This window comes from Molossus molossus, unplaced genomic scaffold (genome assembly GCF_014108415.1).
Source record: "Molossus molossus isolate mMolMol1 unplaced genomic scaffold, mMolMol1.p scaffold_m16_p_6, whole genome shotgun sequence".
Classification (NCBI taxonomy): domain Eukaryota; kingdom Metazoa; phylum Chordata; class Mammalia; order Chiroptera; family Molossidae; genus Molossus; species Molossus molossus.
The window spans coordinates 31,786,679-31,813,092 of record NW_023425399.1 but is presented as its reverse complement, the minus strand read 5'-3'; the positions used below and the strand labels follow the sequence as shown (position 1 = coordinate 31,813,092).

At 41.0% G+C, this 26,414-nt stretch overlaps 1 protein-coding gene across 1 annotated transcript in view; it reads right to left on the bottom strand.

Moving 5' to 3' along the window:
- Window positions 1-26,414, bottom strand: part of PLCB1 (phospholipase C beta 1) — a 699,430-nt gene that overhangs the window by 80,735 nt on the left and 592,281 nt on the right. Inside the window, exons 28-32 of the mRNA XM_036244472.1 lie at window positions 22,833-23,052; window positions 21,574-21,754; window positions 825-901; window positions 630-719; window positions 120-177 (exon numbers count right to left, since the gene is read on the bottom strand). Coding sequence (XP_036100365.1) covers window positions 120-177; window positions 630-719; window positions 825-901; window positions 21,574-21,754; window positions 22,833-23,052 — 626 coding nt within the window. The remainder of the gene's footprint in view (window positions 1-119; window positions 178-629; window positions 720-824; window positions 902-21,573; window positions 21,755-22,832; window positions 23,053-26,414) is intronic.

Genomic DNA, 26,414 nt, shown 5'->3' with positions numbered 1-26,414 from the left:
TGTTTCTATCTCCATCTCCCTTCCTCTCTCTCTCTGAAAAATCATTAGGAACACATTAAAAAATAAATAAATACATAAATATACTCGGTTGAACTTTCATTTTTTAAGAACTAACGTACCCTCTTGATGTACTGCACCACCTCCTGGATGTATGATCGGATCATCTCTGTCTTTTCCCTAAAAGAAAATGACAAATGAATCATTATATAAACACATCCGGCATCAACAAACATGAGAATCTTGGTCTCCCGGATGAAAGTTTACAGAACTCTCAACATTCTTATTACTGCTGCTAGGAAGGTATAAAGCACCAGCTCTGGACAAAGGTCGGGTTCCACCCAAGGGCAAACTCGGCTTTCACTCAATGCTGGGAAGGCTGCCTGACATTATCAGACGTGAGCATTTAGCCTTTCCTAAGGGACACTTTCTTACTCAGTCTTTATCTAAAAGGTCCTATTCTGAACTGCTCTTTGGGTTTCGGGTTGAAACCTTGCACAAAAGATCTTTTGAAAGGTTAATTAGAGGAAAAATTTCACAGATGGGTCTTTATGGTTAAGAACCTGTTATTCAGATAGAGAATAAAAGAATCCCCAGGTAAAAGGTGGGGGAGAAGGGTTCTTTCTCCTTACTCTTCCATCTGGCTTTTGTCTTTGGATTTAGCTTCTGTTATCTTCTCCTGCCTCTTTTTATCCATTTTCTTCTTCAATTCCTTCTTCTCTCTGAAGTTAACATGGAAGTAAAAGGGGAGAAAAGGCAAATCAAATGGCAGTTTGTGTTGAGTATATTTATATACCCAAGTTCCTGTCATGAGGATGGAGGCTTACTTCTCACAGATTTCTTTGAGCTTCTTTAACTGATTGTTCTGGCATTCTTCAGCAACATCCATCAACTTCTGAATAAGCTGGGGAAAGAAAATGCCAGTTTACTGTTTCACATGATCACAAAGCACCCTCTCCCTTTGCTCCCCAAACAACAGTATCTGCAGTTAGAAAATCTCTCACGGATATTTAACAATCGTTAGAATCACCAGACATCTATAATAGGCAATGAGGACATAATTTAAAACCATATTATCTTGGTTTTAATACAAAATTCTTCTCCTTATCTCTTTTTAATTAAACAGGACTCCTCAGGTTACTGTGCTGGTACTGCAGCGTGGCTCAGGTCAGAGACAACAGGCAGTGAGGACCCAGGCTCTAATCCCCACTTTATGACTTATTAAAAGGATGATTTTGGCCAAGAAAACCTATATTTTCTTAGTTGTAAATGAGATTATTAAAGCTTTTATCTTTTGGAGGTACTGTGAAGCTTAAAATAAAATGAATATGACACAAATCTGAGTTATAATTAACTGTGAATTATAATTCTTGGTTTCCAGGCTAAAATTGCTTCATGGATGATATGAGTGACCCATCTTAGAAAGCGATGGTTTTGTCCTTGTGTGGGTGACTTCGAAAAACATCAGAAATTCTATTCTGTGCCACCGCAGAATTTTTAATATATCATCATGAAAGCAATGATTTTATTACCTTGCATTTATTTTCTTGTTAAACCAAGTCTCGAGAGGACAGCAATTGTGTTGTCCTGTCCTGGGCCCTCAGCACAATGCCCAGCATTCAGCAGGTGCTCAACAAATGCCTGTCTATTATGTGAAGGTCATTTTGCCTTCCAATCCCTTCTCTTTCTTTATTCCCAATGAAGACCATACACAATCTGCTGCCATTGCTCAGGCACAGTAGCAACTGAACTCAAGCCTTCTTACTGGACACTGAGTAGTGGTGTGGGTTCCCTGGGAAGGCCCCACTGCTGTTCCCCGGAGATGGAGGGTCTCGGGTATAGCAGGGTGAGCTGACTAGTTCTGTACAAGCTGTAGCTACAACAGTGACGAGGCAATATAATTATGCCAGCAAACTGTCTTTGATAATTATACATTCCAGGCACAGTTTGAAGAGTTTTAAATGCATTAACTCATTCAATTCTAAGAGTTGCCCTGTGACGTTGGTGCTATAGTAAACCCTCGATTTTGCAGACCTTGATTTAAGGGACTTCAGATTTATCGGTTGGAAACAACTGTAGTAATTTCGCTGATATATATAAATGTTACATATCTATAACCACAGTCTACATATCTAAATCCAAGAGTCACCACTTGTAAACCATGTTCCGTGAATGATTAGCAGGTGATCACACCACATCAAGCGTGCAAATTGGTTCTGTTGCCTCCTGGCATGACTTTCTGCAGCAGTTATAATGTGTGCAGGTGAAGTTCCCGTGTTCTAAGCCACACCCTGCTGTGCGCATTTGTTCACTGGCGGTGACTGGTGAATGCACCCATTCACTAGATCTATTCAGTATAAATTTAAATTACTGTAGTACAATAGAAAACTTTTCTGTGAAATTAAAGTTTTCATACATACTTAATTTTACTTACCCAAATGTGTCTACGTAAGTAAAAAGAGGTGAACTAACTAATTTGTCAATTTTTTTTTAATTCTCACCCGAGGACATTTTTCCATTTATCTCCAGATGCTCTGGACACCCGGCAAGATTTTGGGGGTTTTGGTGGGCTTGTCCTCATTCTACAGATCATTGCTAATGCTTTTGCATTCGGTGGCATTCGTACTTCTGCGTCCATGTTGCCATCTCTATCACTCCTCTGACCCCAGCGCCCTTCTGACCTCACAGCCCTTCTGCCCACTTAGTTCTGACTTTTCCTCTGATTTTCCTTTGCCCCCACACAGCTACCAGCACCACGCTCCTTAAGGTTCCACAGAAAGTTCCCCGTCCCCAGCACCCCCTGGCCGTCCTCTCTGCCCCTCTCTCAGGCCACCCACACTTGCTCATCGCTCTTCTCAGAACTAGATCCCACTTGCCTTGCTCCCGAAACACACCCCTTTGTCTAAACTATTCAGTGTTGCCACAACCCAGCAGGTGTACCAAGCGCCTCCTAGATCCCAGGCACCATCCTAGCAACTCTGAGATGATGTCCTGTCTGTCTAGGTCTTGCTACTCAAAGTGTGGTCAGCGATCACATTGGAAAGGCAAATTCTAGACCCTGCCCCAGATCAACTTGAAATCAGAATCTATTTTAACAAGATTACCAGGAGATATTGTGCTAGTTACGGTTTGAAAAGTACTATCCAGACTATTGAGGAAGATGGAGACAGTTTAGAAAAAACCCTCTGCTATGGACTGAATGTCTGTACCCCCCCCCCCCCATTAATATATTGAAATCCTAACCCCCAATGTAATGGTATTAGGAGACAGGGCCTGTGGGAGGTGATGAGGTCATGAAGGTGGAGCCTTCATGAATGGGAATAGTGATCATATAAAAGAGACCCCAGACAGCTCCCTGGCCCCGTCAGCCATGTGAGGACATCATGAGGAGACAGCCGTCTATGAACCAGGAAGTGGGCTCTCTTGAAACACCAAATTGGCAAATGCCTTAATTTTAGCCTTTCAGCCTTCAGAACTGTGAGAAATAATTGTTGTTTAAGCCATTTAGTTTACTGTGCTTTGTTTTAATAGCCCGAACTAACACACCCTTCTCAAGTCCCCTCTTCCATGCCTCAAAAGATCTTTGGAACTTTATCTGCATTCTCTTCATTTCCCCAAACTCAGCTTCCTCACCTGGAACACAGGGATAATGTTTTCCTTCTGCGGTGGCTGTGGAAGCTGAGGGGAAACACACCTGCACCTCTTAATAGACCTCTTACTAGACCACATCATACTTAGGTTCCTTTTTTTTCCCATTGATTTTAGAGAGAGAGGAAGTAAGAAGGAGAGAGAGATAGAAACATTGATGAGAGAGAACATTGATTGGTCACCTCCTGCATGCCACCCACTGGGGACCGGGCCCACAACCTGGGCATGCGCCCTGACTGGGAATCAAACTGGCGACCTCTTGGTGCCTGGGTGGACGCTCAACCACTGAGCCACACTGGCCGGGCTGTACCTAGGTTCTTAACTTGGTTTCCTTACCCTTCCTTCCAAGAGGAAGGATCCTGCCTGTGCTTCCCACCCTATCTTCTCCCATCTGTGGCAGGACCTCTTCCACCATTTCATTTTCTCCTCTCAAACTTTCTCCTGCACTGGACATTCCCTTTGCATAAAAGCACATCTCTTTTCTTTATCCGCCCAGAGCCCTGAACGTCTGTTCCACCTCTGACTTTCCTTTCATTTCTGTCCCTAAAGTGGAAGACGGACTGCTGCTTCCAAAGCTGCGTGCTCGCCCATGCCCTGCCTCGCCCGTCTCACTCCCACTCCACCCGCTGGACCTCACCTGCTTCTGCTTTAACGTTTCAAAAACGTTTCCCTTACTAAGCTTACGGGCCATTTCTCAGGACTTAACTTTTATTATTCCAGACATTCAGGAATTTTCTTAGTTCACAGCACCCTTAGGATGCCATTAAGTTTTTCATGGCACCCCTGGGCTAAAAGAAATAAAGGAACAATTTCATTTACTTATTAAATAATTACGTGCAAACAGCTTGACAGTGTACTTTGCACAGTGTCCAACAGATGTGGCTCTGTCTCCTTCAAAGATGCAGAATCTTTGTTATTCTGCAGGAATGCCCCACAGTCCTGCTGTGAGTTCAGCATGGCGCCTCAGGGTGCCTTTGGACACAGTTTGGGAATCACGACTGTCCTCTTGACCGTGTGCCAGTTGCCAATTGTTTGCATACAAAGTTCTTCCTTAATTTATAGTATCTCCCCAGGTACCAGTCACTCCTCTGAATGCATTTCAGCATCATCAACTGCCTTTGATCAACTCTAGCTGAAGACAGCTCATCAGAATATACAAGCAAGTTCAGGATTTGTCTCTCATGGAAGACAAGTCTATGAGGAGACAGCCGTCTATGAACCAGGAAGTGGGCTCTCTTGAGACACCAAATTGGCAAATGCATTAATCTTAGCCTTTCAGCCTTCAGAACTGTGAGAAATAATTGTTTGTTGTTTAAGCCATTTAGTTTACTGTGCTTTGTTTTAATAGCCCAAACCAACATACCCTTTTTATTGTATTTTTCCACTGAGCATCATCATTCAGTTCAAAAGTGAACACTACTGCCCTGGCCAGTGTTCTCAGTGGTTAGAGCACCAGCCCTTGCGCCCCAGGGCTGCAGGTTCGATTTCCTACAAGGGCACATACCTGGGTTGCAGGTTCGATCTCTAGCCCCAGTCATGGCGGGTGTGGGAGGCAACCAATTGATGTGTCTCCCTCACACCGATGTTTCTCTCTCTCCCCTCATCCCTCCTTCCCTTCCACCCTCTCTAAAACTCAGTGGAAAAAATATCCTTGGGTGAGGATTAACAACAACAAAAAGAGTGGACAGTACCTGTGATTTTCCCTCCTGGGTACTTTCCCCATCTAATGGGTCATGGAGACTTTTAAATTTCTTCTTTCAACTCTTATCCCATGGCTTTGTGTTAACAGCACTCTGGTACAGATTTTCATTACCTACAGTTTGGACTTGGCAAGTATTCTCTTCCTGTCCTCAGTCTCTTCTTAGTCCTTCCACTCCATCCTAAATATTCTTCCCTTTGATATGTACCAGATCATTAACTGGCCCTCTGTCCACACATATGTTCTAGCTCTAAATCTCCATTCTTTATCAGCATTCAGCATCCCCCCTTGCTAGGCAGCATTTGCTCTCAGCACTGTCCAGGCACATACCTGCTTCTATATTTTTTCTCAGCAAGGTTTCCACTTGATGATGTTTCCATTCGAATGGGAGGCAGGACAGATACAGAACATTCCATTGGCCTGTGCCGCTGTAACTGCTTCTGGTAAGAGACTGCGACCCAGCCAAGACCTCCCCTTGACCATTCCCTCGCCTTCTAACCCAGCCTTGGGTGGCTTTCCCCTCTGGTTGCCCGGATAACTCTGGGCCTTCGCACCTTGATGGGCTTTTTCTGTATTAGTTACAGATATTTATCTTTGTGTATACATACTTTATTATTACTTTCCAAAATAACTCTACTGCTGCAATTTCCTTTTCTTAATACTTTTTGGAATCCCAGGATCTACATAAAATAGACTCTCAAAAAATGTTGTGAATGCATCTTTTAAGTTTTAAGACCACACTGCCCATGACCCTGGTGATAGCTATGGGGTGTCATGTCTAAGCCACGTGGTCTCTTATCAGAAATTCTTTTAGACCTATATAATTTTGGTACTTAAAAAGCTATGTTTTATTTTTTTTAGGACCAAAATGCCTTATTGTGAAATCCAGTTGTATTTTTTTCATGTGGTTTTTGCTTGCAACTAACAAAAATAACACTTCCCTAGAATCTCAAAGAATATGTGTTTAAAAAAGGGCAATATCTCCATATTTAATAGGACACATATGCAAATGTCCTTCCACTGTGCTCTTGTACACAGACCCATGCCTGTAACATTCTGCCCTTTCCAGATATTTTCAAAAGACAATCACTCTTACCATAGTTCTACCCTTACAACACTCACTGTTTTCATTTAAACTTCCTCTACTTAGGTCTAGGAGACAGAATGATTAATATCATGACTTGGTTAATAATAAGCCACTATTGTCAGACTCACATTAAATTGACAATGAGATTATAAACATGCATCAATAATGTATCTCTTTCTCACCATAAAAAGAGGGTGTGTATTGTTCACCTACGGTGTTCTCTCCAAACGCTACTTTTCCAGGAAGCTCTTCCTCTGCTTTCTGAGAACTGGCTCTGTGCTCGAGGGCTTCCCATGGGAGCAGGGGTATTCTTTATTCCCACTCCTTGGCCAGGGGAGGCAAGTTGGACCCGTGATACCCTGACTTTGGCCATAGGTGATTGGTCTAACGTTGCAAGTTTGGCCAATCATATGAGCCTAACACGGCCTTCCCCAAGATTTTTCCAACCTGTCATTGGACAAAGAAACGCAGCTTCGAAGGGATAAGTGCCTATATTTTCTGACAAGGGGAAGTCTGTTTGCTGCTTTGGAAAAGAATAATACTAATGTTCAGAGAGAGAGATAAACAGACAAGGAGAGAGAAAAGGAAGAGAAGGAGGAGATGGTTAAGGGAAGGAGGGACGGAGGGAGGGAGGGAGGGAGGGAGGGAGGGAGAAAGAGAGGGTGGGAAAGAGAGATTGAGAGAGAGAGAGCTGTGAATTGTTTTCTGGCACCTGTCTCTCAATCATTTTCTTTCCCCTGGTTTGGATCGTTAATTCTTAATTAGGTGATGCAGCCTGTATTTTTCCAGTATATACTCTTCTAGTCAAAGTTAGCCCAACTCTGTGCACGGGCCCTGTGCACGTGAAGCTGACATTCTCCATAGCTCTCTTTTCTTTTCAGGAGTTTTTATTGCATGAAATATGAAAATAGGACCTGGATGAGGAATTTTTCACACAATAATCAAATGATTTTTAACTAACTTAAGGGTACACTCATTTTTGGTGTATTTATTAACAGACAGTCTCTAATCAAAAACCCTGTCAATCATGTGTTAGCCAAAAAACTCACTGAATATAGAAAAGAAAAACAAATCAGTTTAAATTCCTAGGAAATAACACAAGAGGGTACGTGGCAAACTGAAATGCAGTAAACAACATTTAATTTTAACTTTTAATATGATTTTTTTTCTAGCCCAAAGGAGTAGACACATTTCAATAATTTTGCTTGTTTATTTACCATTCATAACAACTCTCCCAGTTAAATGTTCCAAACCTTTTAAGGAATGAAAAAGAAAAGCCGCAGGGGAATATAATTTCATGCTTGTTCTCAGATCCATGCTAAATTTCACTTGGTTTAGTCATTCGCGGGTGAGAGAATGGTTTCAGCGGAGGAGATTAATTTCTTGAATCTAGCTCAAAAGGGATAAAAAAAAAATGTGGACAGCAACTGGAATCTCTTCAAAGGGTAATTTTGGGAAATGGGCAAAAAGTCAAGTATTGAATGTTCACACTTCAGACACAACTCAATCTTCCTTCCGGTTCCCGTACTACCTAGAGAAGATGTCTCTCTTTTTCTAGTCAAAGCACCCATTCTGAGTTTTCACCATAAATTGTTAGTTTTTCTTCTACAAAGAATTTATTTTTCTTTCAAACTAAGTAATGATCTATAAACTAAATGTATTACTGATCATTTGAAAACAAGGTAGATGTTTACAATAGAATACTATGCAGCTGTTAGAAAGAAAGATCTCTTACCCTTTGAGATGACATGGAAGGACCTGGAGAGTATTATGCTAAATGAAGTAAGCCAATCAAAGAAAGACAAGTACCATATGAGCTCACTTATTTGTGGAATATAATGAACAAAATAAGCTGATGAACAAAACAGATCCAGAGACATGGGAGTAGGGAATAGACTGACTAACCTCAGAGGGAAGGGGTGTGGGAAGCTGGGAAGAGATGAACCAAAGAACTTATATGCATAACCAACGGTCACAGACAACAGTGTGGTGAAGGCAGGGGTGGGGTGGGTGAGGAAGAGGGGGAAGGTTGGGAGTAGGGAGGAGGATATCAATGGAAGAAAAAGGAGGGACATCTGTAATAAAAAATAAATAAGATAAAAACAAGGTGGATGTTTATACTGGGGTGTATCCTGGCCATTCAAATTGAGAAATATTCATGCATTCATCAACCAATATTTACTGAGCACCTACACAGTACTAGACATGGGTGAGTGTGGATGGTTCAGCTGTGAGTGGACACACGGGCCCTGTGCACATGAAGCTGACATTCTCCATAGCTCTCTTCTCTTTTCAGGAGGAAGAGAAATTCTTAGACCAAAAGGCAATTATCTTGATCACTCTCTGAGATATTCTTTCATACTTATGAATTTTTTTTGTTTCTGTAGCTAAACAAAATTTAAAGCTTTTTATTTGAATCTAAATGTTTAAAAAATCCTTGGAATTATCTTTCTCTTGCTGAGCAAAGAAATAAAGTGAAAATATGACCAAGAGTCCTAGACAATGTCAATAAATTGGTCCAGCGAATGTATAACATTTAAAATTATTTTTCATTTTTAAATTATGCCCAGGTAAATGTCAGCTTTTTAGCTTCCTGGGAAATAAAAATGAATCAATGTAACATATTCCCTTGATTAATATTTCTGTTACTCTTTTATGAGGCTGTGAACTGGAAATATCTTGAAACTTTTTTAAAAATCAAGGAATTTGATAGAGGGAGTTCCATTGTTTCATCTTGTTTTATCAGCCTAGATAATGCTTGGGTTTTGCCATCTCAATTCTCATCAGCAAAATATTGTATCTAGCCCTGGCTGGCTTGGTTCAGTGGTTAGAGCCTTGGCCCTCAGACCAAAGAGTCTTGGGTTCAATTCCAGTCAAGGGTATATACTTCAATTACAGTTCAGTTCCTGGCCCTGGTCAGGGTCATGCGGGAGGCAGCCAATCAATGTGTCTCTCTCACATCGATGTTTTGTTTTGTTTTTTTCTCTCTCTCTCTCTTTTCCCCTCCCCCCTCCACTATCTGAAGATAAATGAAAAAATATCCTCAGGTGAAGGTTATAAAAAAATAATATATATTATTATAATCTAAATTATCTCTAAGTTCCTTTGATAAGTTGTAAAATTATATTATTCTATGGTTATAAATGATTTTAGAATTTAATAATGGTTTAAAATATCCTAAAAATTATTTTTTTAAAAGTAAAGATTTATGGCCATAAAAGATTCATGTTATTGATAAAGGTAACTTACATGATAAAAGAAGTTTCACTGAAAATAATTTATATATAGCTTTAAGTAAAAATTTACAATAGAACAAGGCATCATCCCTTTGTAAATATAGATGCTTATGAAGGTCCTTGCAAGAGTTATTGAAAAGTTAGTGTGGTATCACAAATGGTGCAATTATGGATTTCTTGATTAACATAAAAGGAAGAAAATGTTTGCGTCTGATCGAGTCAATGACATCATTATATCTCATCAAATCAATTGAAGGAAATCCCACGCCACTAAAATTTTAGGATAAGGCTTCATAATTCTAAAAGATGTCAAGGCCATTCAGTTGCGAATGAATAAAATAAGTAATTATTATTCACCACTCAGATGTGGGGAAGTAGCAATAATATCAAAACTGGATGTTTTCGAATAATTGCTACAGGAGACCTGGCTAAAAGAGACATGATCTGTCCTGTGGCTTGTAACCAAAATAGCAATAAATCATGAGTTCAATATTTCAACAGTACAATTGGAAGCTAGACACAGAAGAGCTGCCCATGAAGATAAATGTCACAGCATGCCAGACACTTTTTTCTTAATGCAAAATATATCATTTCAGCATCCTTCACTTGGAATGCAGTGAGTGCTGTAATTCCAGAGGGTACAAACTAAATGATCCGACTTGTGGCTTCTATTTTGGAATTTTCCTTTCAGCAGAATCTCTTCTGTGCCCTAAGCTTCTTCACGTTGACACAAGTCAAAACTTATTTTCTCTGCCTTTTGGGATGGTTCTGTTTATTGACCTCTCCCCTCTAATCTTACCTAAATAGTCACCAATTAGCACATAAAAATATATTAAGGTTTATACTGCACACAGACACCAAAGAAAAACCCAAGTTGAAATGTTTATTAAATTGAAATCCCTAGTTACTATTTTAAAAGGTCTGTGATTTGGATCATTTCCTTATTCTATGTTTTAAGGGAAACTAGCATTACAGTCAGAGGGAAACTTTACAAGTATTGTTGTTTAGACTTTTTATTTTAGAAATGAGGATGCAGACACTTAAGTGAAATGTTTTAGCTAAAGTTACATAACTAGAAATGGAAGTCATATCTAGTCACTCTAAATCCTGTGCAAATTGTCCTTTGGTAAAGAATGATGACCCTGGCCCTGACTGGTTTGGCTCAGTGGTTAGAGCATCGGCCGGAGGACCAGAGACCTGGGTTCTGTTCCCGCTAAGGGCACGTACCTCGGTTGCAATTTGTCCCCGGCCCTGGCTGGAGTTGTGTGGGTGGCAACTAGTCGATGTGTCTCTCTCATGTTGATGCTTCTCTATCTCTCTTCCTCCTGCTCTATCTAAAGATAAATGCAAGAAATGTTCTCGGGTGAGGATAAAAAAAAAAAAAAGAATGATGACTCTGTTCTAGGCATTGTGTTAAGTGTCCATGGATGATTTTATTGACTCTCACATCCAAATGATGAGGGCTGTGTGTAATTTTGCAAAAAAAATTATTTTTGAAAAGGACTAGTTCTCCACTGGTCTCTGTATTTTTTTTTTTTGCAATGTGACTTCAGCTCCCCTAAACAAGAGATAGAGTCTCTTTCCCTGTCTCTAGTATCCAGGCAAATCTTATGACTGTTTTGGCCAAAGAAAGAAGAAGAAACAAGACCTCTTACGAGACCTTGCCCCCTTCCACCTGGATGTCTTTCTAACTTCCACATGAACAAGCCCAGGCTAGCCTGCTGGATGACAAGATGTGGTCAGTCATCTGTGTTGACCCAGCTGACAGCCAGCAGCCTCCAGAAGCAGAGCCTCTAGGTGCCTGGCAGCTGAACCAAAGACACATACATGAGCCCAGTCAAGGCCAGAGGAACCATCCAGTTGAGCTAAACTTCAATTGCTACACGCACAGAATCATGATGTAAATAAATGGTTGCTCTTTTAAGCCAATAAATTTTAGGGTATTTCTGATGCAACAAAGATAACTGATAGAGGGTCACGATGGTGGCGTAGGTAAACGCGATATCGCGTCCTCCCACAACCACATCAAAGTTACAACTAAACTACAGAACAACCATCATTCAAAACTGCCTGAAATAAAGCTGAATGGAAGTCCTACAACTACGGAATTAAATCAGCAGCCACATCCAGACTGGTAGGAGGGGTGGCGGCGGCTGCGGCGCGACCAGCTGGTCCCACACCAGGTGTGGCGGATAAAAATCAGGAGGCTCCCACGGCTGGGAAGGTCCTTCCTGAGGACTGAGGGGTACACGTCCCACACCAGGTGCCCTGCTCAGGGTTCCAGTGCCAGGAAGAGAATCCCCATAACTTCTGGCTGGAAAAAAACAGCGGAAACTGAGGCTCAGGGAAGCTGAGGCGGCTGGAGCCCCAAGCAGCTCCCTAAAGGACTTATCGGACTCTCTCCCTCTAAGCTTGGAGGGGAGGCAGCTCGAGGGGCGCCAGAGACATACAGGGAAGAACTGAGCTGTTTGGCACTGGAGCGAGGGCTGGAGAGGGGGCTTTCTCTTGGACAAACGTGCTGTCAGAGGCCTTTGCTCCTTTGGTGAGCCCTTCCCAGGGGCGGCAGACAGTCTCCATATCTGGGACTCCAGCAACCTGGCTCACACTGGTAGCCCCGCCCTGCTGACTCCCTGAGGCCCCGCCCCACCCAACTTTCAAGCCCACCCAACCTGTTGCCACTTGCTTAACCATAGGATTGGCCTGTCTTGGATCCTGCTTCAGGTCTTTCCTAAATTCTTTCAAACGAGCAGTATCTGGTCTCAGCGAGCCCCATACCTCTCATTAAGTAATGCACTGAAACAAACACAGGGAGGCAGCCAAAATGAGGATGCAAAGAAACAGGTCCCAAATGGAAGAACAGAACAAAACCCCAATAAAAGAACTAAGCGAAAGGGAGATAAGCAACCTAACAGATACTGAGTTCAAAATACTGCTTATAAGGATGCTCAATAAACTTAGTGAGAACCTCAGTGAACTTAGGGAGGGCCTCAAGAGCATAAAAAAGGACCAGTTAGAAATCATGGATACACAGAATTGAAGGAGGCATTAACTGAAATAAAGAATAATTTACACAGCTTCAATAATAGAGTATGTAAATCCAAGGAGCAAACCGTCGATTTGGAATATAAGGAAGCAAAAAATCCCCAATCAGAACAGCAAAAAGAAAAAAGAATCCAAAAAAATGAGGATAGTGTAAGGAGCCTCTGGGACAACTTCAAGCGTGCCAATATTCGCATCTTGGGGGTGCCGGAAGGAGAAGAGAGAGAACAAGAAATCGAAAACCTTTTTGAAACAATAATGGCAGAAAACTTTCCTAACTTGGTGAAGGAAACAGACCTACATGTCCAGGAAGCACAGAGAGTCCCAAACAAGATGAACCCCAAGAGGCCCACACCAAGACACATCATCATCAAAATACAAAAGGTTCAAGACAAAGAGAGAATCTTAAAAGCAGCAAGAGAAAGGCAGCTAGTTACCTACAAGGGAGTTCCCATTAGGCTGTCAGCTGATTTCTCAAAAGAAACTTTGCAGGCCAGAAGGGAGTGGCAAGAAATATTCAGAGTGATGAAAACCAAGAACCTACAACCAAAATTACTCTATCCTGCAAAGCTGTCATTTAGAATCGATGGGCATATAAAAACTTTCCCAGACAAGAAAAAGTTAAAGGAGTTCATCACTACCAAACCGTTATTATATGAAATGATGAAGGGTCTTTTTGAAGAAAAAGATAAAATGTATGAACAAACAAAATGGCAATGAATACATATCTATCAACAATGGAATCTACAAACAAAATGAACAGGAAGAACAGAAACATTCTCATAGATACAGAGAACATTTTGTTGGTTGTCAGTTGGGAAGGGGGTTGGGGGAATGGGTGAAAAAGGTGAAGGGATTAATAAGCACAAATTCATTCCTAGACTGACAAACCTCAAAGGGAAAGGGGTTGTGGGGGTGGGAAGAAATAAACCAAAGAACTTATATGCATAACCAATGGACACAGACAATAGTGTGGGAAAAGGTGGGAGGGGAGCGGGAGTGGGGAGGAGGGGGTCAATGGGGGAAAAATGTGGAACATCTGTAATACATTTTACATCCAACAATAAAGATTTGAGAAAAAAAAAAAAAGATAACTGATAGAGATGGGCATTAAATAGGTCTCAGTCCACAAACTGTACTCTTAACCACTGTAAGCCCCTTGGCAGGGTCCACTTTTAGTCTTGGTCCACACAGAATCCCCCTACCAGTATGAGGACCACAGTATACTTTCAAAAATTTTAAATGGGTGAATGAGTGATTATATAAGCATACTTTATATTCTCTAACTTGCCCAACTTTCTAAAATAATAAATGAAAAGATATAGTATGAACTCAGTGGGTGAAAAAAACAGGAGATGATCCAACAGAAAAATAGGCAATAGATGAGAACAAGCAGTCTGTGAAAAAAGGAATATAAATGGTCAATAAACATACAAATGTGTTTATTTTTGCTCATAATTTAAAGCAATGTAATTTAAAATTAATACCATTTCACCCAACCAGTGTGGCTCAGTAGATGGAGCATCATCCCATGGACTGAGAGGTCCCCGTTCAATTCCCAATCAGGGCACATGTCTGTATTGCAGGCTTGATCCCCAATAGGGGGCATGTAGAAGGCAGCCGACTGATGTACCTCTCTCACATGGTTGTCTCTATCTCTCTCTCCCTTCCTCTCTCTATAAAAAATCAATAAAATCATATTTTAATAAAATAAAAATAATGAATACCATTTCTAATGATATATGTTATATGTAATATATGTATATTATATATGTAATATAATGTGTATACTATATGTAATATAATTTATAACATATATAAAACATATGTATATATAATACTGTATATGTAAATATATACATATGTAAATATACATAGCTAGACATTTATGCATATATTTGTATGTACAGGGGTGGACAAAAGTCAGTTTTCAGTTGTTCATATGAAAAATAATACAAAAATTAATAAATAATAATACAAGAATAAACTGTTGTACATTCTCACAACTGTAAACTTACTTTTGCCCACCCCTTTATATATATGTATGTATATATAAATGTTTATTTTTGCTCATAATTAAAGCAATGGAATTTAAGATTAATACCATTTCTAACTATATATACAGTTTATATGTAAATATATACATAATATATGCATATATACACATATACGTGTATATGTGTAAATACATACATGCATATATGTATACACACATATACACATATGAAAAGGAAAATATCAGCTTCATTAATGTTACCCAATGATCAGGAAAACTAACAAATAAGAAAGAGAAGTGTCATATGATCTCATTTATATGTGGAATCTAATGAACAAAATAAACCGATGAACAAAATAGATCCAGTAACATGGAAGCAGGGAACAGACTGAGGAATCTCAGAGGAAAGGGGGGTCAGGAAGAGATAAACCAAATAATTTATATGCATAACCCTTGGGGGAGGCAGGGGCGGGGTGAAGGAGATCAATGGGGAAAAGGGGGACACCTGTAATACTTTCAACAATAAAGATAAATTAAAAAAATACATTTTGAGCCCTGGCCAGTTTGGCTCAGCGGTTAGAGCGTCGGCCTGCGGTCCGGAGAGACCTGGGTTCGGTTCCCGCTAAGGGCACGTACTTCGGTTGCAGTTTGTCCCCTGGCCCTGGTTGGTCGTGCGGGTGGCAGTCACTCGATGTGTCCCTTCACGTTGATGTTTCTCTCTCTCTCTCCCTTCCTCTCTCTCCCTCCCACTCTATCTGTACAAAAAATGGAAAAATATCCTCCGGTGAGGATAAAAAAAAAAAAAAAAAAAACAAAAAAACCCCACATTTTGACAATTATTTCATTCCTTATTTCACTATTAAAGTCTTTTATTTAGTATTTGTCATTTCTTCTTTGGCAGAGAACGTAAAATTTTAGGGAAAACTATATCATTATTTCTCAAGACAAATGACCCTATGGTCAAGTCCGAATACTGGAGAAGACAGGGAACCCGAGCACAACTGCAGTAGAGATCATTCCCGACTCTACCATTACTCCCGGGGCACAGACTGCAGCGGGGCAACACAGAAGGGAGAAAATTCAAGGCTGGTCCCAGAGGGGCAGCAACGGCTGATAGGAGTCAGCAAAAGGAAGATGATGAGCCCCTCAGGCTGTACCAGGATGTCAAAAAATGCAACACACATTCATATTTGAACTCAAGATCTCCTAGCCAATTCATGTATTCTTTTAAAAAAGTGGGGGGAGGGTTGCAGTTAAAACAATGCTCTGTGAACATTACCTCATCATTCCTTCTTCCAGTTTAATGAAGTGAGGATTATTGTTATCTTCAATGGACAAATGAGGAAACACAGCTCCTCAGTGGGCAGCAGTGGCCAGAAACGATGGGATTTGACACAAGACCTGCATTCATCACCACTGCCATCCTGATGGGCCATCTACTCACGGCTGGTCGATGTCACCCAGGGCTTTCACTGCGCAACACGGGACTAGCAGGGAACGGGGAGCTCAGGTGGGTGGGCACTCATGCTGCTTGGGGCCCACAAATGATTGCTGGTGGGACAGGCAGGAGAATATATAAGAAGAATATGAGCCAGTAAGGTGCATGTGAAGACAGGAAGAAAGAATGGGATGAGAACATGTAGGAGGCTTACATATGGCAGAAGACAAGAGGTGGTAAGCAAAGCAAAACAAAATGAGCCTCTGCATAGAGCACAGCATGTGGTGAAGGTAGAGAAAATGAGGAAATCCTTTCTTGAGGTCACGAAGAAGGAAGAAGACCAGAGATCAGGCCAAGCACTGTAGGGACGGAGGAGTGTGGCCCTGGGGCATCACAAAATCCCCTCTCACTGGGCTGAGGGTGTCCAGCCTTGAATGCGATGTTGTGGCTGATTGCTGTGGCTGATGCAGACCCTTAGGAGACACCCTAAAAATTTCCTGCACTTACCAAAGCCACTTTAAAATTAAAATCTGTCAGGCCAGTGTGGCTCAGTGGTTGAGCGTCAACCATGCACCAAGAGGTCACTGGTTCGATTCCCAGCCAGGGCACATGCCCAGGTTGTAGGCCTGATCCCCCGTGGGGGGCATGCAGGAGGCAGCTAATCGATGTTCTCTCTCATTGATGTTTCTCTCTCTCTCTCCCTCTTTCTTCCTCTCTCTCTAAAATCAATAAAAAATAATAATAATTAAAACCTAACCCTTATGGTACAGGCAAAACTCAGAGTCAACCTACGGCAGCTGATGAAACAGATAAACAGGTTAGAGCCGATTCCCCAACCCTGTAGCTTTTCCTTGGAACAGGGGTCCTTAACTGGGGTTCACAGATCCTCACAATATCTATGGAAAGATTTCAGGGGGTACAAGAACTTAAATGGGGTCAAGAAACTTACATCTGCATTTTCACTCACCTCCACCTGAAAGTAACACTTTTTTTTAAATTGTGAATTTAGGCAGGAAATCACAGGAGTGATTTCCATAGGACCTGTGACTTGGTCACCAATAGATACTCTTACAGTTTGATGACCCGGCTGTCAATAATGGAGAGCATGCTCTATTTTCCATTTTTATTAAAAGGAATATTAGGCTTATTCTATTCTTTTTGAGCGAAAGTTAAGATCGACAGCTCTAAAATTATGCTCCTTCAACCTGACTGTGTAACAGGTCACCTGGGACTCCTATTAAAATGCAAACTGTGGCACGGCAGGTGTGGCTTAGGGGTTGAGCATTGATTCATGCATCAAGAGGTCGCCAGTTCGATTCCCAGACAGGGCACATGCCCAGGTTGTGGGCAAAATCCTCAGTGGGGGGCATGCAGGAGGTGGTCAATTGATGTTCTCTCTCATCGATGTTTCTATCTCTCTCTCTCTCCCTTCCTCTCTCTCTCTCTAAAAAAAAAATAATAATAAATAAATACATAAATAAATAAATAAAATAAAATGCAAACTGTGATTTAGCAGGTCTGGGTGGGCCCCAGAGGCTGCGTGTCTAACAAGCTCCCAGGTGCGTGGGGGACCATACTTGGAGTAACCAAACTGCAGAGCCATTTGGATGCAGAACTTTAAAGATGAAGATCCTTATTTGGGCAGGTATAAAAACTTCTTTAAAGATATAGAGTCTATGTCACTTGGTATGCATTTTACACCTCCCATGATTATATGAACAATCACTTTAAAAAAATCTCTTGGTGTTTATCAGTGTATAGAGTTAGGCAAATTGTTACCACAACTGTGTTTACATATCAATTTATTGATACCTTTTTTATTTCATTTATCATGTGGTAACATTAACTGTTTGTAATATATGTTATCTGAGTGTGTGGTGACTATACCTTTTCCATTTTTATCCCCAGTGCCTATCAGAGAATTTTGTAAATATTTAATGAATATTTATCAGGGAGCTTATGGATGTCATGGTTTCTTTCTAGATCCTTGAATTGTGGGTGCAGGCATTTGAAATGTACGATCCTTAACCAGAATACATTTGTATTTTATTCCCAAAGCAATTTTGAAAGATAAAATATCTTCTGTTTAATTTACCTCATCACCTAAATACTCCTTTTTACCTAGGGCCTACTCACTTTTTAATTACACTAGTTTGTCTAATTCAGCCTAAAAGTCCTGCTCATACTTCAGCACCACAACCAAAGATAGAGCTGACAATTCTGCGTGCCTCACAGTACAATGATTTCCCAGCAGAACAATTTCTGGTTGTAACAATGGAGCCCATAGAAAGTTCTGATATACACATTAGCTAAAGGGCAGGTAGTACTCATTGTGAATGCTCCCAAATAGCCATACAATAAACTCTGGTTGGTGCTAAATCCAAGGTATTTTTCCATTTACTTTCAGACGGAGTGTGAGGGAGGAAGGGAGAGAGAGAGAGGAACATCAACTGGTTGCCTCCCGCACAACCACGACCAGGGCTGGGGACAAACCACAACCAAGGTATGCACCCTTGACCAGAATCGAATCTGTGACTCATTGGTCTGCAGGCCAATGCTCTAACTGCTGAGCCAAACAGGCCATGGCTCATACATGTGTGTCCAAAGGTACTGGGGCTTTATCTGAAATCCAAATGCACAATTTAAAGACTACTGAACTGTGTACTTCAAATGAGTGCACTGCATGGTATGTGAAATAAGTCTGTTAAGGGAGAAAAAGAGAGCCCTGGCTGGTGTGGCTCAGTTGGTTGGGTGTCCCCCTGTGCACTGAAAGGTCACCAGTTGGATTCCCAGTCGGGGCACATGCCTGTGTTTCGGGCTCGATCCCTGGTAGGGAACGTGCAGGAGGCAGCTGATGGTTTGCTCTCACATCAATGTTTCTCTTTCTCTCCCTCTCCATTCCTCTCTCTCTAAATATCACTTTTTTAAATCTTAAAGAGAGGGAGAGTGAGAAGGAGAGAGGCATAGTATCCCGTTGTGGTAATGAAGAAGTTGGCGGTGTGCCCTGAGTAGATGGGATCGATGTCAGGTCATTAAGACGATGTTGGCTTGAAACCTGAATTAGTGGAGGCATTTGCATGGTTTTAAAGCAGGGGTTCTAGAGCCAGAAGGTCAAGGTCCAAATCCCAACTGCATCACTTTCTAGTTGTGAAACCTTGGGAAAGTCACTAACCTTCTCGGCAAGATTTTGAGTCTGCCAAATGGACTGACGCTGTACCAAACTCTAGAGATTATTATGAAGACTAAGTTGGACAATTCCTGTAAATGACTTAGCACCATGTACGGCTCCATGGTGGGTGCTCAATACATGTTGCTATTTTAATTTTTGTATTATTATTATTTTCTGGAGCACTAGGGATTCCGTACTGGAGAAAGCCAGATGGCAGTGGCCATAGCTGGGTCTCAAAGCTGTTATCTCTATTAAAATTCACTCTGACTTTCTCAGATCTGTCAGGGAAATCCCTTCCTTACATCAAATCCAACAGCTGTCCCACTGTAATTTCGCTGCTTAGGTCTTATGATAATAGTTCACAAACAAGGCGGCCCATCCAAATCATGTGGAGCTTAAGATGAATTCTTGAGGCTTACATTTCAGAATGGGGCGATGCGTCTGAGGTGTGGTCCAGGGACCAGAAGCGTCAGCATCGGCAGCCTTACAAGAGGTGTATTGAATTCGAAATGCAGGGTAGGACCCACAGTCTTTTACCAAGCCCTCCAGGTAATTCTGATGCACTGTGAGGTTGACAATAATTGACCAAGTAGAATCTGATTTTTTGTTGTTGTTGTTAATCCTCACCAAGGATATTTTTTTCCATTGATTTTGATTTTTAGAGAAAGTGGGAGGGAGGGAGGGTCAGAGAGAGAAGCACAGATGTGAGAGAGACACACTGATTGGTTGCCTCTTGCACATTCCCTGACCAGGGCCGGGGATTGAACCTGCAACCCAGTTATGTGCCCTTGACAAGGAATTGAACCCAAGACCCTTAGGTCCTCAGGCAGACACTCTAACCACAGAGCAACACTGCCGGGGCTGGAATCTGACTTTTTTTTTTTGTACGTGCCCCTAGCGGGAACCAAACCCAGGACTCTCTGGTCCGCAGGCCAACGCTCCAACCACTGAGCCAAACCGGCCAGGGCTGGAATCTGACTTTTAATAAGCTCCTCTTGTGATTTTGATATGCTCATTGGCATATTGTCATTGGCAACCAGTACTAGAACAACAGACCTGTACTTTATCCTGGATAAACCATCACCGATTTCCAACCTGTTAGGAGAAACAGCCTCCGAATTTTCTTCCATGGACCCGTCTTCCACAGAGAAATGGACAGGTCATACAAACACCTCTCAACCCATTTCTTCTGGGGACACTAATTGGGCACAAGCTTGTCTTTGAGGCTACTTTACTGACTGATCCACTTAATTTCTCTATCACCAAATATTTATGATGTCCCCACTATGTGTCAAGGCATCGACTACAATGGAGGAAGTGTCACTATTCAGTTTTGGAGGACAAAACTGATCAGTGACAGAGAGGATGGCATTTTCTCTCATGGGGTACCTGAGCAATTGGTGGACAATGGTCCGTGTTGACCATTTAGATACTGACTTTTCTAAATGGAGGCAATTGGACTGTGTAATTGTTTTTAGTTCTTGAAAAGCCCGGTGATACAAAAAAAGTGAGCATTTATTTGCAGCATGTTCTTAATTTTCTTAAAATGTTTTCCAATTCCTTGAGAATCTTCAAAGCTTCCAGAAAGCTATTATAACCCAAGAATAAGTCAGTAAAAATAAAGCAATAATGCATAGCCTCATTAGGGAACAGAGAGGAGCTTGGTAAAGATGTTGGAATAGTGGGTTAATAAAATATTAGGATGAAGTGCATTATGCAATTTCCAGTTCTAAGAAATGATGTTTTGGTAGCTTTTTAAAACCCAGGTACTGGGTTTTGACGATGCTTTTATGTTAATCATGTGTTAAATCATATGTCATAATATGAATCTGAAAATTGCACCTTGCTTCTCTATATAAACTGGCATCAAAATAATATTACTGGGGCCCTGGCCAGTGAGGCTCAGTGGTTAGAGTGTCAGCCAAGGGCACGTACCTCAATTGCAGTTCATCCCCAGCCCCAGTTGGGATTATGCAGGTGGCAACCAGTCTATGTGTCCCTTTCACGTCAATGTTTCTCTCTCTCTCTCTCCCCCTCCCACTTAGTCTGAAGATAAATGTAAAAATATCATTGGGTGAGGATTAAAAAAAAAATAATAATGATAATGTTATTATTATTATTGTTATTGTGGAAGAAAGCGAAAGGAAGGTGCTAGCCAGACCTGCCACTGCCTCCCTTTAAGTTATACAAGGTTTTCATCAAAGGTTTTCTATAGAAAATAGGGTTCTGGTCATGCAAACATAAACCACATTTCTTGTGCTTACCAGTTTAATATGTTCTCGCTTCTGGTATTTTTCACTATAATACTGTTCTTGTCGAAGATTCAGCAGTTGCTGTTGTTGTTTGTCCTTTAAGTCTATTAACTTTTGGGTCATTTCGGCATCCAGGGCAGCGAGGTCTTGCTCAATCGTTGACGAACCGTGGTCAGGGCTGCTGGGTTCCGGTCTGCAGAGACACAGAGCTTGACTCAACACATGCAGGTCATAGTACGACCCAACACATAGGGTCGGTGGTTTGCCAGGGTTCCTCCTAGGGGACCACTGAGTTTGCAAGTCAGTATTTTGATAATCCACTTCAGGCACAGCCTCAAACACCGAGGACAAGACATTTGTTTGGACCACTCAATACGTGCCAGGCCCTTTCTACTTTACAAAAGGCTTTCACAACAACCCAATGAATAGGACAACTATCTCCAATTAACATCTGAGGACACCGAGGTTCTCTGGGACAATGTGCCTCAGGACACCCTGTGGGCTGCCTGCCCAGGGACAGACACCTGGCGGAAAGCAAGGTCTGTCCTCTGAAGTACTGCACAGAATCATGCCAGGTGTCTGGACAGAACTACCATCGTACAATCTGCTCTTCACATCATGGGGGAAGCTCAGTTGAGATGATGGATCTGTCGAACTTTATGTCCATTGATTACTCTGGGTTATTTTTAGAGTTTAAGGTGTATGAAGGGGGTGGGAAGTGGGCAGACATGATCAGGCCTCAGCGGCTTTGTCTCTTTAAAAAAAGCTTCTCCTGTTGTGTCTTTTGATACTAGATGCTTAGGGATTTTTGTCTGTGTCTTGAGGGAAAGTATACAAAATAACCAAGGGAACGATGTTCTGCATCTTCTGTAAAAACCAAGTTGAAATATCCCCTGTTGCCTAATGTTGCCTATTTAAGATCCATGAGATGAATTATTTTGTGATTGAATGTTGGGGAAATGTTTGTCTCTCTTGGAAAAGAAATCAAGTTTCCTTTAATGAGATAAGAAGAATTATCTAACCCATATTTCCTTTTCTCAGACACTAGGAGCTACATTCAGTGTTCAAAGGTAGAAATTGTATTCAGTGGTTGGTGCTGTCCAGTAGAAATAGAACATAAGCCCCAGATTTATTTATTTTTCTACATATGTGATTTAAAAACTTGGGTGGCAATCGTATAGGTCCAAAATATGGTACAAAGCATTAAAAAAAATCCATGTAAATGGCTCCCTTCCTCAGACCATCAAATAAACAATGCTCATTCAACTTACTTTTTCTTACTGTCCTTTTTGGCTGTCTTTTCCAAAGCTGCCCTCCTTCTTAAGTAGTCATTCTGAATTTCATTATACTTTGTAGTGTGTTCTTTGATAAGGTCAGTGGTTTTCTTGTGGTGTCTCTTCACCAGGTCTTTCATTTCTTTGTAGTGCTTCTTTTGAAGTTTTACAAATGATTTCTGTTGCTTTAGCTCTTCAATAGTCTGCGCTTCCACTTCTGTAACAAATAAGAAGAAAAGGTAACAGACATGGAAGGATGGAAAGTGTGGACAGAGGGAGAAGCCGCAATCTGTTCGCCGAGCAATGCTTCTCTGATCCCAGCCAATGGGAGCTTAAGAGCAGAGTTTTTATGTCAAACATATGAGTCCCAGGGTAGCTCCATCACTTGCTAACTTTGTGACTATGTTACCAAATTTCTCAAAGACTCAATTTCTTCCTTTGTAACTAAAAAAAAAAAAAAAAAAGTTTAGTTTCCCTAGAAACAGCCCCTAGGGGCAATCAGGGGCATGTGACTTACTGAGGGAGGCTCTCAGGAGGACAGAAGTGAAGGCAGCAGACAGGGAAGGGGCTGTAGCTAAACAACAATGTGGTCTTAGTTGGAGTTTGGCTTCTGCCTGATCCAACTGGGAGCTCTGGAGTGTGAACTGTACCATAGAGTTGGCCTCACCTTAAGGCTAGAGGGTCAGCATTTTGCATATTTGGATAGTTAGTGAGGGGAGGCATCCTTTTGGCTGAGGGCAATTTTCAAAAGCAGGGGGAGCTGGACGATGTGTGCACGGGAGGGTAAAAGGGATCTGGGTGGGCTACCAGTAGCACCCACCTTAAGGATCACAATACTTCTCTACTTTTTGGAGTTATTGTGATGATGAAATAAAAGAATCCCTGCAAAGTATTGCACTCTATTTCTGGCAGTGCACCTGTAAATGAGTAGGGGCTCTGCAGCACTGACCCAGGGGCACTATCTCAGAACAGGCATGACAGCTTTGGGTATTTATCACAGTGTCCCAGCACAGAGCAGAAGTGAAGGAAAGTCCTTTATGGGTCCCTTCCCAAAGGCACCATTAATGGCATCTTGCAACACTACATATTTTATCCAATGCTGGGAAAATATTTAATGTGAAAGAAATTGACCTTAAGACATTCTGTATATTATTGACATTTTTTTTATCAGCTCCAGAAAATGCATTTTAAAAAGATGTTAACATTTCTGGCCCAGCCGGTGTGGCTCAGTGGATTGAGCATCATCCCATGTACTGAGAGGTCCCAGTTTGATTCCCAGTCAGGGCACATGCCCAGGTTATTGGCTTGATCCCCAGCAGGGGGCGTGCAGGAGGCAACTGATGGACATTTCTCTCTCACATCGATGTTTCTATCTCTCTCTCCCTTCCTTTTTCTCTAAAAGTATCAATAAAAACATACTTAAAAAATACATTAACGTTTCTGAAATTAACATGAATCTTGTAGTCAGTGGGCAGAACAGTAAACCAGTGTTTTCCTTCCTTAGCCACCCATGAAGAGTGGGTGCCTTAACATTGACGGTGCCCTAACTGCCATGAATTATCATCTATTTGGACCTAGATGAAGTCACAGTTCACATAGTTCCATGCTTTGATTTGAACTTTCTGCTTTTGGGAAATAAAACGTTACCATAAATATTTAGAACTGTCAAGATATTCAGAAATAGTCTATGCCACAAATAACAACAGACCTGAATAGAAAATGAGATATCTAGTAGATGAATGTTGAAATCAGAATAATGAGTTATGTTCCTAAATGCTGAGATCTTTAAGCAATTGAAATATGCTTCCTCTTTTTATAACAAGTCTATTGTCCTGACATTCGATTCCTTTTGTTAGAGAGGCCAGGGAGAAAATCAGGTACATTTATTTAATGGTTTCCCTCAAGGCCAAATAGACTCATTGTAGCTGCATAATAACTTACTATATTAAAAATTTATAATCCTAAGGAGTTCCCACATTTGTGGTAACAGATTCAATCCCCTTCTTTAAAAATGGTGTGCAGAATACCAGAATGGCAAGTTTAGCAACACGATTCAAGATGTTCCAACCTATGTTTTAAAAAAATTCCAGAGAAACTACTTTTAAAGAAAAGTCTGTGGATGAAAGGCTATTCTTTGAATATGCTCTGAAGCATAAAGGTAAAGTCCATTTACACAACCAAATATCACTAATAAACAAGCCACCCAGAGATAATCACTGCTAATATATTGGTACAGACCCATTGCCTTTTTTTCTGTGCATTTATTTATTTATTATTAAATAACACCAGAATCATGCTCTATTTACACTTCTGTCTCTTGTTTTATGTGTCCACATTGTATTGTTACCCAGGGAACAAAATCTTTAAAAACATGTTATTTATTTATTTATTTATTTATTTAATCTTATCTTTATTGTTGCAAGTATTACAGGTGTCCACCTTTCCCCCTCATTGACCTCCTCCTCTCCATCACCGCCCCCCTTACCACCCTATTGTCTGTGTCCATGAGTTATGCATAGACGTTTTTGGTTTCTCTCTCCGGTCCTTCCTCTCCCCGTTCCTCTGAAGTTCCACAGTCTGCTTCCTGCTTCCATGTCTCTGGATCTACTGTGTTCATCAGTTTATTTTGCTCATTATATTCCATATATTAGTGAGATCATGTAATACTGTCTTTCTTTGACTGGCTTATTTTGCTTAGCATAATACTGTCCAGGTCCCTGTCTCAAAAGGTAAGAGATCCTTCTTTTTTACAGCTGCTTCAGGTAATTATTTCTCTGCAAATTTGATGTTTTATTTTTGTGAAATATAAATACATGCATAAAAGTATATAAACCATAGCCGTACAGGCCTATACATTTTGACAAAGTGAGCATGAGTCAGTAACTATAACTCAGAAAAAAATAAGTATATTATCAGCACCCAGAGAGTCTCTTTTTGGCTCCTGCTCCCCACCAAGTATGAAGCAAGCTGTGTTTCCAACAGCATGGATTCATTTTGCTTATTTTTGAACTTGATGTAGACGGACTCACAAGGAATGTGCTATTTTGTGTCTGGGCTCTTTTCTTCAGCATGATCCTTGTGAATTTTATCCATGTTGTACGTGATTGTAGTTTATTTATTCCTACCACTGTATCCAAGTTTAGTCTGTGATTATACCACAATTTACTGATCTGCCCAACAGTTTAGGAACATTGGGTTGTTTGCAGTTTTGGGTTTTTACCAATAGTGCTGTTTTTGGTGAAAAATGTGTGTACATTTCTGTTGTATATTGGGCCAAGTATTAGAAACATTTTCAGACTCTACTACATATTGCTAATTGTATTAAAGAAAGATTGTACCAATGTTAGTCCCACTAGTTTATGAAACTAAGCAAATATAAAATATTTCCAACCTGTATCTCAAATACTGTGTGTTTTGTGGTCACAAATGGATATTTGGCTTTTCTAAACTATGGTTTATTGTTGTCACTTTGGGAAGACATGCCTTCCTGTTAGCTGGGTCACATTTCCAGTATGAAACAATTTTTGGGTTCTAAAATGGGTATCTTCTGAAATTATATTATTTTTATACCAATAGGAT